Source organism: Haemorhous mexicanus, chromosome 14 (assembly GCF_027477595.1).
Source record: "Haemorhous mexicanus isolate bHaeMex1 chromosome 14, bHaeMex1.pri, whole genome shotgun sequence".
Taxonomy (NCBI): Eukaryota; Metazoa; Chordata; class Aves; order Passeriformes; family Fringillidae; genus Haemorhous; species Haemorhous mexicanus.
This window is the reverse complement of record NC_082354.1, coordinates 8,435,623-8,450,491: the sequence shown is the minus strand read 5'-3', so window position 1 is coordinate 8,450,491 and position 14,869 is coordinate 8,435,623. Positions and strand designations below refer to the sequence as shown.

Sequence of the window (14,869 nt, the reverse complement as noted above, 5' to 3'; positions counted from 1 at the left end):
ATTTGAATATAAAACAAATAGATTTTATTACATGAGAAGAAATACAAATTACTATTTGTATTTCATGTGTGTTTCGTTAGAGCCAACAGTAATTCCAGTTTAGTCAACTGCTGTGAAACATCACACTTCACTGAATTTGTCAGTTTCTGAAATCTACTTCAGCAACATTCCTACCTGAAAGAACAGACAGATAGATAGTGAAGTCTTACCCTCTCAACACTTTTGATAAACATTCTGAAGTCCGTCACAGTGAGTGTGCCACTGACTGCTCCCATAAATGGACAGATATACATAACATCCTTAGCTGGAAAACAGATCAATTAAGCTTTGTTTTACTATTATAGACATTTGTTGCATAACAATCTATTTTCACTTGAAACTCACAAGATTTTGGCAGCTCCACAAGATTTTGATGCCTGACCTCTTTAGGAAAGTCTATCCTTGCAGAGTTGTCTTTATATCAACAATGAAAGCAATCAAATTCCTCCACTGCTGCTCAGCAGCTCCTGAGCACTTGGAGCAGGGCTGCAGCAAGGGCAGGCAGGTCCCCAGCATCTGTGGGTATCCCAGGTGCAGAGCACCCACACTCACCCCAAAAACAGAGCATCCCAAGTGGCAATCACTGATCCACATGCACCCAATCTCCAAGTCATTCAGTTCTATGCCCATATCTTTGTTTTCACTTTTATTCGCTGGTATTCTTTCCTAGCCAAGTACTGCACTGCTAGCATAGGGCTTGCTGTCACATGCCAGAGTGAAATAAATCCCACTAAGTGCTGGAAACTAAGTTCACCATAACTTCATCTTTTTTGAAGAACATAATTTTGAATCAATGACATATCCTTAGCACCCCCAAGCAGAAATACAATACATACATCTCTGTGGAACAAAAAATCCTTAGGAAAAGAAATACCTATATGGAGCAAGTCACCCTCTGGATCTGATTTCTCCTTCCTACACTAGTATTTAAAAGACAAAGAAAAGAAATCCACATCTAATCTTAAGTGCATCAAATGAAATAACAAAAGTCAAAAGGAAGTAACATTTTGTTTTTAAATAAAGCAGCAATTTAACAGTATTCAGTGCAGCACTCAGTGGTACTCCTACCGATAACTTTGATTGATTCTCCAGGAAAAAGTGGAGCCTCTTCCATCTGGGCCAGTTTGTTTCCATCCCGCAGTGCCTGGCAAAAATCCAAAATCGTGAGTAAATCTCACTCTCCATCTGTACCACATCGATATATTTTGATGCAAAGTGCTTTTACTACCAGATTACTGGAACACAAGAAGTGTGTCTTTTTTAAAATCACACAACTGTACCAAACAGTACCACAGGAAAAGAAAAATAAAAACAACAACCAAACACAAAACTAAGTATTATAAATTTAACACAGACATACATGTTAGTAACATATTAGTAACAAAGCATTCATGCAACAATTAGTTTCACATGCTGGCTATATATAGCATACAAAAATATGAACAATAAGATCAGCCCAAATTAGTAATTAATAACTTGTTAGTGTTTTGCTGAATGCAGGTATTATTTGGGGTATTTTATCTATTTGAGAACATTTTAAAGCTCTTTTTTTAAAAAAAAAATTCTAACGCTGCTTATTTAATATTTGAGTATTTTAATCTGAGAGAATTATATGGCAGAAACTTTATTTATTTAACATTTTAACTTTGTGATTTTGATAGCAAGAAGCACCCCACAATGCTCTATTTCAATCAATACCTTACTAAGAGTGCCACAGGTTATGGAATAGGAATTTTGGATCCAGATGGTCAGATTAAGAATGTGGTAATAACAAAATATACAAGGACAAATAGCAATTTTAAAATAAGAATTAGTTTAATAAATTTTCATTGAAGTAAATGGCTTCATTGCTGAATGATACATGATGGATTCTTAGGGTCCTTTGTTGGCAGCTAAGATTTACAATGTACTAGAGATTGAAATAAAGCATAAAACAGTTTGTGGGACTGTTAAGGACCATGTAATAAAGCGATCTGTCTCAGGTCAAAATGATGAGATATTAGACCCTCTATTTTTCACATCCTGAATAAATACAATGGGGTAACTTCTTACAACAAACAACTAACCCTCCCCTTCCATTGGAGCTCTGACCCACACAGAACTAATTGGCAGGATCTCTCTGCTTCCAGACTATCCCAAGCTCTCCCTAATAAATCATTTCTAAAAATATTTCAGCTGATCTCTGGCTTCAGATTTCCTTGGAAAATTCTGGAATTTTACATTCAGCACTCAATCACATAAAATAATGTGCAGAGAAACAGCCAGTGCTTACAAACTGAGGGTGGATATGCTCTGTAAGCCAGGCTTATATTCAGTATTATATTTTAGACTATATGACCTTACAAGAAAACTCTGTCTGGCACATAACCAGCTACAATTAAATGCTTTCTAGGGCTTCTCTTGAGTAAGAAAAGTAAGATTTGTATGCACTGTATGAGTACTACTTTATAGTACCTTGCTACATAGTTAATGAATGAAAGATGAGTAAAACTTGCCACCTGATCAGGTTCTGCTTCAGAATGATAGCCATTGTGTCCATCCTGAATCTCCTGCTTTGCATGAGGCAGCAGTAGGGCAAGAGAGAAGTAACAGCAAAAAAATTGCAGACAACAGGTGAAAGGACAGAATCTTATCTTTTTTTTGTTTCCCTTTTTGAAATTTCCTTAAAAAGACAGCATATACTTTAACTCCAGTTTAGCTTTCCAAAATCTTCCCCTCCTGGCACATACTACTTTCCACCAAAGGGAATCCAAGCTATGAGCACCATCCTTTGAATGTTACTTGGCACAACACAAAATGAAAGATTTACTCCCTTTTTCACAAAAGAGTCAGTGCTGGTAGATAAGAGCATAAAAGTATGTACTGTCTTTTTAAGGCAAATAAACTTACAATGAAGGAAATTAATTTCAGTATGCCACATGCTTATCAACAGAAGAAATTGAGTACAACTTGGAATGGCAGCATTATGGGAAAACTCATGCAATCTTTCACAGAAAAAAACAGGTTGACATCAAATAGAAGTACCTAGACATTTAAAAAAAGCTTTGCTGGGTAAAACATGTTGAAATTTAACTCTCAATCTTATAGTATTACATATCTTTCTAGCAACTTCTATGTTGTTTGAAATTTGGCCAGTAACTTTACAGAAACTAAAATTACTACTCATAGCAAAATATGCAAACAATTCACATTTTCATAGTAATTTAGTTTTGCATCATTGGCAGCAAATCCTGAACATTAGTTCAATTTCTGTAATAAACATAAGGTCCTTTTGCACACTGGAGAGAAGCACAAATGTCATTGGGTCAGCTGAAGGAATTATTTTAACATGTTCAGCCAAAAATGTTCTTCCGTCTTCTTTCTTTAAGGACTGGAGAGAAGTTGTGCTCATGACAGTCTATTACTCCCAGTTCACATGCAAAGAACTCCCTTGGTCGGACTGTAAAATCAGCCTCAGTCTAAATTTACAAGTGTTTGTTAGAAGTCAATTTTTCTTTTTACAGTATTTCTACAAGAAACCCTCAAGAACAAGCTTAGAAAAAGGACTTCAGATATCTTCAGATAATTTGAACTCTACATGAGTTTAAAAAGTTGTATGTAATCAAGAAAACTTTTCCAGTTATAAAGTTATAATGTTACTAACATTCTGGTATGGGTAGAATTCTGTCATGCAGAAATTACTTAAATTTCAGAGAATAATTGTGTTGTTTCTGAAATCAAAGAAAAGTCGACATTGTGATCTCTGGAAGAAAACCAGCAGGACAATGAGCAAATACACCAAAAAAATTTAAATATATGAAAGACAAAGAAGCAGAGCAGACCATTCAAGTATCAAAGCCTTTACACAGAACTGGGAACAACTAAACAAAATTACTTTCTGTCATTCAACTCAGACCAATTATTTGAAGTGCTATCTATTCAAAAGAAAAAAAAATCAATTTTTGGATTTGTATGATTGGATTAAACACATAATTTTTAAATAGGTAAACAACAGATGAGAAAAAGAACCCATTCAGACTTCATCTCTTGGTTTCAGACTGAACAAGAGGTCTTTGTTTGAATAAAAGTGTTGGACACATTTCATGAACAATGTCAGAACACTATCCAGATCATTTCTCACTCCATAAATGTTACTAAGAGAGAGGGGCAAGAAAACAAGGCATGCCCTTTTTAATCTTCAATGGACAATGGGCAAGCCCTACTCTCAAAATTATCATTAAAAAGATGTAGGTCATTGCACTAGTGCCTAACTTCAAACCTAACTTTCAATCCTATTACAGCTTGGTAAAAATTAATTTAAAACAATTACAAAGGCAAGCATGAATTTGGAGCTTACTTAAATAGGACAGACACAGACAAAATGCTTTTACCACTGGTATTCTTTAGCACAGACATGTTAGAGCTGCTAACACAGTACTCTGCAGTCTGAAGCACGTAAACCTGAATTGCAAGCCTCCATTTTGTCAAAATTAATGTAATAAAACTGAAGTTAGTATTGCACATTCATAACATTATTTTAAAATATTGCTCTCTTACATACTGACTTTCATTGCTCACGAAAACATTGTAATGTATATAAAGCATTTTTGTGGCAAAGAAGCTGTTGCACTGCATAGCAAAATGGCCTGACTGGTTCATAAAACCCATTAATGAGGTAAAGAACGCTTGACACACCAAGATCTCACACAGCACAAGAGACACACAGGTAGGAGGCTGTTCACTGCTAGCCAAAGGTAATCTTACCCGTATAACTGGCCTCCTGTACACCTGTTAGTTAAAATATAAAATATTATCCAATGAAACACGTGGGATTGATTTGTTAAAGATACCGTATCTTATTTCACCAGATTTTCAAAAGAACTCTACTCCCAAACATTTTAATTATAGCTAGATTTTGAAAGAACAAAACAAAACTATGCAGAACTAGTACCTCTCATTTGCAGAATTGTTTTGGTGTAAAAAAAAAAAATCTCAGCCACTTCATTTTTGTGATGTAACAAATTCCAAGCTCTTTGGAAACATTCATTCCTAATCACCCTTTTATCCTGCTACACTGCACTATTGTTAAAAGAGAAGAAAGAGCCTGGTAATCCTTCTAGGTGGAAGACAATAAGCCTGCACTAACAACCATGAAGGAGAGGCACTGGACCTTTCAGAAAAAGACAACTCTTCTCAACTTCTGAAGGTGTTTGTAGCCAGCAACTACAATCTGAGCCATTTTCATTTTTATGAGCCCCTCATTCAAGAACACTCTGCAGGCAGAGCATGTGTCACAGAAGACACACAGAGCAGAGCTCAACTCAGACTGAGATCACTGCTGCTGTAAGTTTAGCAAGCAAGAGCTCTCCCAGTGCTCTCCAGTTCTGACCATTCCATTAGCTGCCCCCTTGCTTCCCTCCTCCCTGGTAAGCTAAGTCACATAAGAGTAACATCAGTTACACTGTTAGATTCAGGAATCAATGTATTTACCTGGTTGTGCAAACATATGAATTTAAACAACAAAAAAGAAAAAATAAAGCAACGAGTTCCTGGTAAATCCAGTATAAATTAACAGAACTGCCTGACCAGTTTCAGAAGCAAACACACACATCTGACCTGATCTGAAGGCTCTGAGTTGTAAGACAGTCTCTAAATGCAGCAACTCGAGGAAACCAAAGGTAATGAAGACTCAGGAAAGTGCATCAAAAGAGAAAGATATCTCAAAGAAAAGCTAAGCTATCATATGGTCATTGTCTTCTCATGTGTGGATTCCACAGTAATAATGAACAAACACAACCTGTTAGTGGTACTGATTAAGCAACTCTAAAAAATTCCATCACACTGTATACAAATATGGGATTTCAAATCACAGCAATGCAATTTATCCACAAAAATTCTTAATTTAATCCATCAGGCTTAAATCCTTTTCTTTCATTTCTCAGAGAGAGAATGAAGTAGAATTTTAATTAGGCCTTAAAAGATTTATTCCTCTTAAATAATATCTGAGATGAGTTTGGTATAGAGATGAAAGTTATTCAAAATTAAGCAGTGCTCTTAGTGCTCTTCATTCCAGAGGAATGCACTCTACTCAGAGATAAACTGAACACCAGGCTTACACACATGGATTTTACTAAAATGAAATCCTTGGCAAATACAACATCAACAGATGCAATGCAAGGTTTCCCACAGTGTTTTAGCAAAAATGATGGCCTTGACCTGGAGCAAGCATTTGCAATTCAGCTGCTGTAGTATGGGAGAGCTACTCTTTACAAACTGCTGACTGTGCCAACTGTGTGAAACTCTGTTGAGGTTGACCTTTTAAAAACACTAAAGTCAAAAACATTTAGTGGACTCATCTCAGACTCAGGCTCAATCTGACCTTCTGTCACTCAATCTAAAATGCACTGTTTCCAGACAACATACTTTGTAATCACAAAGCATACGTGAATTAAAATCTAGTTAAAACAAAACAAGAAAAAGACATAAAAACTTTCCAGTGGCCATTCTCTATGAAAACAATAAAACTGTTACAAATATAGGAAGAAAAAGGGATCTAGACAGCACCAAGTTTGGCTTCTTAAAGGGAATTGAAACATGGGTAACTTTTGTCACGTTGTGAGAGGAGAAAAACTGCCCATGCTCCATTCCTGACAGCTGAGTTGAGTGGCTGCATGACAGGAACAGCCAGTGAGTGCAAAAGAACAGGGGCACAAAAGCACAGTGGAACTCAGAGAAACCATACTGTGCAGCCACTACCTTAGTGACAAAAATGTTGCTGGGAGAGAATGAAAAAGCTGACTTGTTTGTTTGATGTTAAATTCTGCGTCTCTGGAGAAACCCCATAAAAAATGATACTCAATTATGTTCCCTACACAGTAAAAAAAAAACATTCATGTATTTTTTGTGGAATCTGAGGAGCTCAATTCTGTACTCTGAATAACACACAAGAGAAACTGTTTCAACCTGTAACTATAATCTATTTTACTAATTATTTTATATAGTAATCAAAATAAAAGACAACTCACTTTTGATGTTTTATTCAAAACATTGACTTTTAAAATTTCCTTTCATTTCTCTGTTAATTTTTATTCTCTAGACTTCAATGGCACTATTCTAAATATGGAGGAAAACAGGAAGCAAATTCAAGAGACTCCTATGGATAATGAGATGTTTCTAGTTCTGAAACACTCAGTCATCACTCATGTACTTACCATTGGCTAATCAAGATAGCAAGGACGTTCCCCAGCTTCCACTCTTGTATCTTAAAACAAATCAATGCATTCCTCAAGTCACTTACCCTGTAATCTCTGGACACACCCTCTGATGGGACAGACCCTGAAATCTGACTCGAAATGGTCGCAGCTATCAGCTGTTTACACCATTCCACGTGGGATCCAGTTGGGCTACAAAACCAGAAGTTTCAAATTATTTACCAGTAATTCAAAATGTGTATTTTGAACAGCACAGATCCAGAAAGCAACACTGTAGATGATCACTAACATCATAAAACTTCATTTGCTTTGTGGGCAGAATGCAACTATCTCATTGACCAAATTACGTAAAAGAATTTTACTAGATCATGTCAGAGACACAGAGCTGTCAGGAGGTTAAAAGTGAGGTTAGGGTCCTAGGAACTTAAAAAATGTTCTTCTCCTTATCCAGTGTAATTTTTACCATTCACATGCTTTTTTCTTAAATCCATCCATGGAATGAGTTTGGCCAAGTAACAGGAAACTCCTTATATTATCCTTATTCATATGTCCCGATTATTCTGTAAAGCCTCAGAATTAAATTATTTCGTGCTAGTATTAAAAAAATTTAAACTATGCTAATGTTGTATTCTATATTAAATGCTGAAAATACATGCTGTCTAAAGGGTAACTTCTAGTTAGCTGCAGCTTTTTCCAATTAATGAAATAAACCCTGGATCTTCAGGCTGGGCTTTCACATGGCACAGGACTGAATTGTACAGCACAGGGTGTTTACAAGAGCCCTAAAGTATCTGAACCACACTAAAGCCCAGGTGATGCCATTTCAGAACAGCCCCCTGAACTAGAGCTGCTCACAAGTAAAGCACCACTGAGAGGGAGAAGCAACGACAGTCTGAAGTGCACTAGGCCTGCTCAACACACATCGGTATCCAAGGAAAAACTGGGAATGCCAGAGGGAACTGCTCCTGTTACCACAGCCTCAAACACTATCTTAGATAACTGCCACTTTTCTTCACACCATTCAGCTGTGCTCATCTACAGACTGAATGCTTATTCAGAAGTCAAACACAGAAAGAAAATGTAATTCTTATTTTTAAAGTTGATTCATGAACTAGCTTTGGATTCTATGAATTCTCCATGACATTGAAGTGAATATATCTACAAATACCCAGCACCCAGCAGGTGCACCACACCTCAGACATTAAGAGGGTGGGGTAACAGCCTTAGATGACCAATTACTACTGAAAAAGAGGCCTTTCTTTACATCAACTCTGCCACTATTGCTAAGTATAAGGCACAGATCCATGCAACAATGTCACGCCTGAAATGGAAGAGCTTTCAAAAATTTTCTGATAAATTTTAATAGCTTTCTCCCCACCTGCACATTCTACACAAGACTAGATCTCACAATCTTGTTTTGCAACTAAAACACATCTATGATAGTCCTGCTTGAACAATAAAGATAACTCTCAGGATGGTGCTGAACTTAAACCCAGATTTACTTAAGAGAACTCCTCACTTAAGTTCTGCAAAAGAGCCCAACACCTAAATCCTACAGAAATCCTTTCCTTACCTCATTTATTTCTCCTTCACTCACACCCCTTTTATTTCCAGTATAGCTCTTCAGGGCTTGCCTAAGTTTGTTTTCAAATAAGCACTCACTTGTTAATTAAGAAAAGGATTTATTTTTCTATGGCTTATCTTCACAAGGAATCACTACATCAACAGAGCTAGTAACAGCCGGAAAACAATTATAAATGCAGGACCATCCCCTGAGGCCAGTGCAAGGGATGTGACAGTGTTCCACAGAACACTGTGCCTTCTCCCCAAGCGCCAGTGGGGCACACAGCAGAATGACTGACTTTGCACTCTATCTCATCTGCAGTCAGGCACATCAGCCTGGCCTGGTACAACCCTACTGGTAAACAAGTGAACTGTATGACAAATGGACATATAACTGGCCCAGGAAAGAGCAAGATCAGAAGGGAAGATGAAAATTAGGATAAGAAAGTGCATTAATAAGGAATACAAAGGTGTACATTTTGGTGACAGAAAATGGACATTTGATTTCCATCCTCACTAGAATGATGGAAGCCCCCAGGTTTCTACCAAGAGAAAAAAGAGAGAATACAGAGACCGGAATCTAGCACTGATTTTAAATGTTCTTTTTTATTTAGTTTTCATCAGGGTGAGATTTCTGTTCACTTCTACTCTTGCTTAAGCTGCTCAATTCTGAAGCCCACCTTCAGCTGGAAACTTCAGAGTGAAGTAATGTCTCTGCCAGCGGCTGCCGGAGGAGATGTGGTCCCACCTGGCACCGTTCTGGTGAGACCCTGCGGACCCACCGCACACACTTACGGACACACACCGGGGACACACCGCACACAGAGCCAGCATTCCGGGACACACCGCACACCGAGGGGGCACAGCGGTGCCTGGGGACAGTCCCACCTCTGCAGATTAAATACATGCACGGAAAAAGCCCCAAACCAATCGGGAAGAGTCTCAAAACCGGCGGACGGTCTCAGCTCAGGTTTGCAGGACGCTGCCCCAACCCCCGGGCCAAAGCCCCGGGCCGCCTCATCCTCGGCCAAGCAGGCGGCGGCACTGCCGGCACACGGCAAGCGCAGGAGGAAACTTTGACAACGGCCGGTTCCCGCCGCGGACCATCCGCCGCTGCACAGCAGCCCCTCTCAGACTGCAGCTTCTCGGGCCGGAGGGGTCTGGGGAGGCCGCCCCGCGGCCGGGGTCCGCGCTCGGCCGAGGCTCGGGCCGAGGGGCGCCCGCCGCCTCCCCCGCCGGGCCCCGCAGGCCGCGTCTCCCCTTCTCCCGCCACCCGCTCCGGCCGGGGCCGTCCCCGGCCGCCGGCCCCGCTCACCTGTCCAGGGTCTCGGTGCTGGGCTGCCGCGACCCCGCGCCCGCCGCCGCGGCGCCCCCCGCCCGCACGGCTCGCCGGCTCACGCCACCGCCCTCCACCGCCGACCCCGCCGCCGCCGCTCGCTCCATGGTTCCGGCCGCGCCGCCGGGATGGCGGGCGGTCTCCCGCCTCTCCGCGGCGCCCGGCCCGGCCGCCACAGCCCTGCCCGCTGGGGCCCCGGCAGCGCCGAGGGCTGTCACCTGGCGGCGGCGCCTTCCCAGAGGCCCCCGCGCCGCGAGGGTGGGCGGGCGGGCGGCGGGGCCAAGCCGGGCTGGGGGTGGGCCGGGCCGAGGGACGGCAACTCCCGCCCGCCGCCCATTCCGGCCCCAGCACGGAGACGCGGCAGGAAAAGGTTTGTTGGAGGCAGAGAGTTCAGCACTGACATCTTTATTTTCCCCTCCCCGCACAGACAAGGCAAACGGATGATGTTCACTGCTCTCCCCGCGACCCACGGCCTGACACGTAGGGCTCGGCTCCAGAGCGCTCCCGCGGCATCCAAGGAGAGCGGCCGACATGGTTAGTGAGGAAGCGGCAGTACTGAGGAGATCCTGCGCTGTTACAGATCATGTTTTCTCATGCATAACAGAATGCTCGCTGTGACACAACACCTGAACTCAAGGCAGAGGTTAACAATACATCAAAAGGAGGTAGCACACAAGTCATGTCTTAGGTACAGCCATAACTGATGCTGGGGGGAAGGGTAAGGCATGAGCAAATACAGAAGGCATTCAACAAATAACCATTCTAAATAAGTAATGGAAGCCCAGCACAAAACCTAGCTTATTCTCCTCATGTCCACATAGAAGGAAGAATACAAAAAAAACTAAACTAGCGTTCCAAGACTGACATTTCTTATGGGATATTGGGCATTCATTGCTGGTGATGTTGGCACCCCAGCTCTGCTTTTTCACCCCTCCTAGAAAAGGCACTCAGCGCCTGCAAGTCTCATCTTCACGACCTCAGAAGCTTCCCCAGGTGTGCTCCTGGCAGGGACCGGTGTGCACAGAGGACAGGAGGTCTGTGCAGAACAGCCCAGAGCACCCAGTTATGGGCGAAGGAGAGAGATCTTCTGCTAGCATTGATAAATCTGTATGCCTACATTCACACGTAGTATTTTCCAGAACATACTGGATTAAAATCACCTTTATGTTGGTCTCATATGTAAAAACAATTAAAACACATATCCTATCTGCTGACTTGAAAAATTCCAAGCCTGCAGAAAGCCATGTTAGAGAGCTTCAAAGATAAATTCAGCTGAAGAGTAATACAAAGTAGTATGAAATGAAGTAAGTGCAAAAACATCCTTTCCATTACATGACACTTTCCCAAATGTAACAGGTTATCATGTAGTGTTTACACAGTAAAACCGATCAGATTTTCAGAACTTTTTCACACCGCTCAGAGATGTCACCAATATGTTAAACTCAAATACAGAAACTTTAAATATTCTAATAAAAATAGCGCTTTTTTCTTTAAATAAACCACAAGTAAGTAGAAGGCAAATATACCAGAGTATGCATAGCTTTCAAAATGTAAAATACATCAGGTACAACTGAGTATCCTTCTTCATTTATCTGATGCAATGAATCTTAAGAAGTCAAGATTGGGGGACAACATTGTTATTTTGGATACACATACTGGAGAGCATAGATGGGAGAATGAAATTTAGAGGACAAAAGTCATATAATTCTGCATATTTAGAGCACACATGCTGTATGCTCTGAACTTCCCTGAAAACACAGTGCAACTCAGTGCATATACTGAATTAAATCCAGAGGCAGTATATTTTTATTCCTTTGAAAAAATACTGTTTTAAATATTCAATGTCCTCTAAACTTTGACTTATTTTATGGAACTATACCTTTAAATTTAGTTTTCATATGCAAAATATTTACACTTTATAAACCTGAAGAATTTCTAATAAACTATATTATATACACTTACACAAACCTTAATTTATATATAATCCTATTATATCTTGCAGATCAAAACTCACCACATGTACAATAATTTACAATGACAGAAGCCTCAAACATCAAAATATCTCCTTTAAAACAACAATATTAGAGTCCTTTACAGATTCGTATTTGCAGTATTTCCTGGATTGATTGAATATCATTAAACTTATGAGAATATGAAAATTTTAATTAAATATCAAGAGCAAAGTTTGTACTGTCATAAGAAATGCTTGCAACTATTTAAAAATTACCTGAAAGGAACAAATTAAAGATTTACAAAAAGCCTCTGAAAGGTAGGCTTGAAACTAGAGCTCACTTGAATGTTCAATATAAGTGCACACACATTATGCAAATCTTGGATACTGAAGCCCCTTAAATACGTTAGAATAAATTTGCTGAACAGGAGTTAAATTAAACATTAAAGTATAAATGTACAAGTTTTCAAAATTATTTATAACTGAGAATTTTTGTCTACTTTGGTATAAAAGCTCCTTTAAACAGGCACATTTATTTTTAAAAGACAAACAGAAGCTTTAATACTATGGCTATTGCTGGATATTTAAGCAATGTCTCTGTGGTTCTGTTTTTCATTTTATAAACCTTCTTTTGGAAACATTCTGTATCAATCCAAAGAACCAATACTGCCCACAGTGATAATTTGTACTGTACTTTAGTGCTGAACAGCTAGCCCAAACAGAACTTCTTAGAAACCAGTACAACTTTCATTTGTTTTTTTTAAAAAAATAAAATCAATTTACAATAAAAAAGTTTCTTTTCTTTTGATATCTACTGAGCTATTTGAATTTTTTATTTAGAAGCATATAACTGAAACACCTTCCATATTTCTGTTTATCTAAAAAAAAAGAAAATTTGGAATCCTTGGGTAATCAGAAAGTTTCAACACTTCTCTCTGACATCTTGCAATATAATAGATTTTTCTCTCATGAACTCCATGAATGTATTCCTAACAGGAATACAGACATATCTAATTATATACAATGTTAATATTCCTATTGCCATTATTGTGTTTATTCACGACAGTTAAGACTGAGCATGAATTTCCTTACAAAAACATGACCTAAAATGTAATAAATTAAAGCATTCTTATGAAAACAATATTTCAATTTAACTTCAATTGTACCAGACCTACCAAAATAACTGTTAAAGCCCTCCATAGCTATGAGTTGATTAATAATGTTCCCAGACCACAGGTTCTGAAAGGCACATAAGAGCTGGGTTGGTTTGTTTTGAAGTCCTTCTCAAATGAAGACAGTCTAAAATAATTTGTGTTAGGACAGTCTAGTGTAAGGCATTAGAATATTCCTCTTCAGAGATCTATGTTAAGCACCACTTGCTATTAGAGTATAGAAAGAAGCCAACATTTTCTTCAAAAATGTGTTTGTACTTGAGACACCATTTGTGAGGGAGATGTTGATGAGGCTGATGAATTGGATATCTTAGAGTTATTTGTGATCTGAAGCTCTTCAAGTCTCCTGATATAGTCATCACGCAACGCAAGGAGCTCCAGGTAACGTTGCTCCATGGGGTTTGGCTGCTAGGAAGAGATCCATGTTAGTCTTAGCACTTCACTCCAGCTACTTGCACACAGGCTGCTCGAGTATCCGGGGCTTCCTGGCAGGTGTAGCAAGGCAGAGCTAAACAGAACCACTCACTGCTGTAAGCTGAGAGCCCTCTGCCTTCCAGCTGTCTCCCCCAAAGTCCATCTTGGCACAAAATGGTTTGTCCTAGCTCAGTAAAATCAGATGCCACTTCCTGGAACATATGGATTTTATTTTCTTGCCATCTAAAATATTGTGTGCAAGATAGTTACTTGGATACCTTGACCAAAGCTTTTTTCTTGACCTATAAAAGGTTTTAGAGTACAGAAGCCAAATGTCTCAGCATCTTCCATAAAACAGTGTTTAGCCAGATTATTTTAGCTACACTGATCAGATTAAGATCCATGTCTTCAGCTTAAATAACCTCTCACCGATGAAATTTACTTGAGTTTTTAATAGTTAATTGCAACTTAGTGTAAATAAGTGAAAAAACTTTTTAAAGTGAATTCTCTAAGTAAACTTACACATGTTTAAAATCAACTGCTCTGGCTTTCAGGAGATTACTCAGAAAGAACCTTTTAACTCTTTCCACTTTGAGCTTAACTTCCTTTTCAGACTAATGAAATAAATGGATAACAACAATTATAAATGTCCAAAGCAGAGAGAGAGAGCCTTAAATTACCTTCAGCTGAATATACCTGTCTAGAAGTTGTTACTGTTTCACAGTTAACTGCCTGTAATTCAAAGCTATCAGCAGTGGAGTTTCAGCAGCAAAAGGCTGAACACCTCACCAGTTCAACACCAGTTCAACCAGCACTCTGAGATGCACCACCCACTATGCAGCCATCTGAGGATCATGATGAATGCTGAGGCAACTGTGGAAGCTGGATCAATGCTGATGTAGGTACTAAGATGAGTGGTCATGTAGGATAATAGTTTTGCTAGCAGAACGTAATTCTAGAGAATGGACTAAGAAAGGTCATTAAAAAAAGGACACACGTCATTATTCAGTTGCTTAATTGAAGATGAAGCATAAATTTCATGTGCAGAAAAAAAAGCTGCCTTTTGTGTACAAAAATGGTGAAAATTAGGGACCAGTAGTAGCAGCATGGAATACTGTCACTTGGGTTTGCATTTCCAAGGAGAAACTCCTGCCAAAAAGCTCTCTCAAATAATGGCAAACTGCATTTTTAAGTAGATCTACAG

At 39.4% G+C, this 14,869-nt stretch overlaps 2 protein-coding genes across 6 annotated transcripts in view; both read right to left on the bottom strand.

Annotated features, from left to right (window-relative positions):
• Positions 1-10,207, bottom strand: part of MTMR1 (myotubularin related protein 1) — a 38,097-nt gene extending 27,890 nt beyond the window's left edge. Inside the window, exons 1-5 of one of the 3 annotated variants that reach the window (XM_059859193.1) lie at positions 10,108-10,207; positions 7,316-7,421; positions 4,783-4,806; positions 1,108-1,183; positions 210-304 (exon numbers count right to left, since the gene is read on the bottom strand). In XM_059859193.1, the coding sequence (XP_059715176.1) occupies positions 210-304; positions 1,108-1,153 (141 nt within the window). In that variant the 5' untranslated portion in view covers positions 1,154-1,183; positions 4,783-4,806; positions 7,316-7,421; positions 10,108-10,207. Of the gene's footprint in view, positions 1-209; positions 305-1,107; positions 1,184-2,537; positions 2,589-4,782; positions 4,807-7,315; positions 7,422-10,107 lie in introns of all 3 variants that reach the window. The other 2 variants (XM_059859192.1, XM_059859194.1) reach the window with 2 other exon arrangements.
• Positions 10,208-10,517: 310 nt separating this feature from the next.
• The window catches only part of MTM1 (myotubularin 1), a 42,006-nt gene continuing 37,654 nt past the window's right edge, over positions 10,518-14,869 (bottom strand). For 2 of the 3 annotated variants that reach the window (XM_059859195.1, XM_059859197.1), the window contains one exon: positions 10,518-13,659. In XM_059859195.1, the coding sequence (XP_059715178.1) occupies positions 13,492-13,659 (168 nt within the window). In that variant the 3' untranslated portion in view covers positions 10,518-13,491. The remainder of the gene's footprint in view (positions 13,660-14,869) is intronic. The other variant, XM_059859196.1, reaches the window with a different exon arrangement.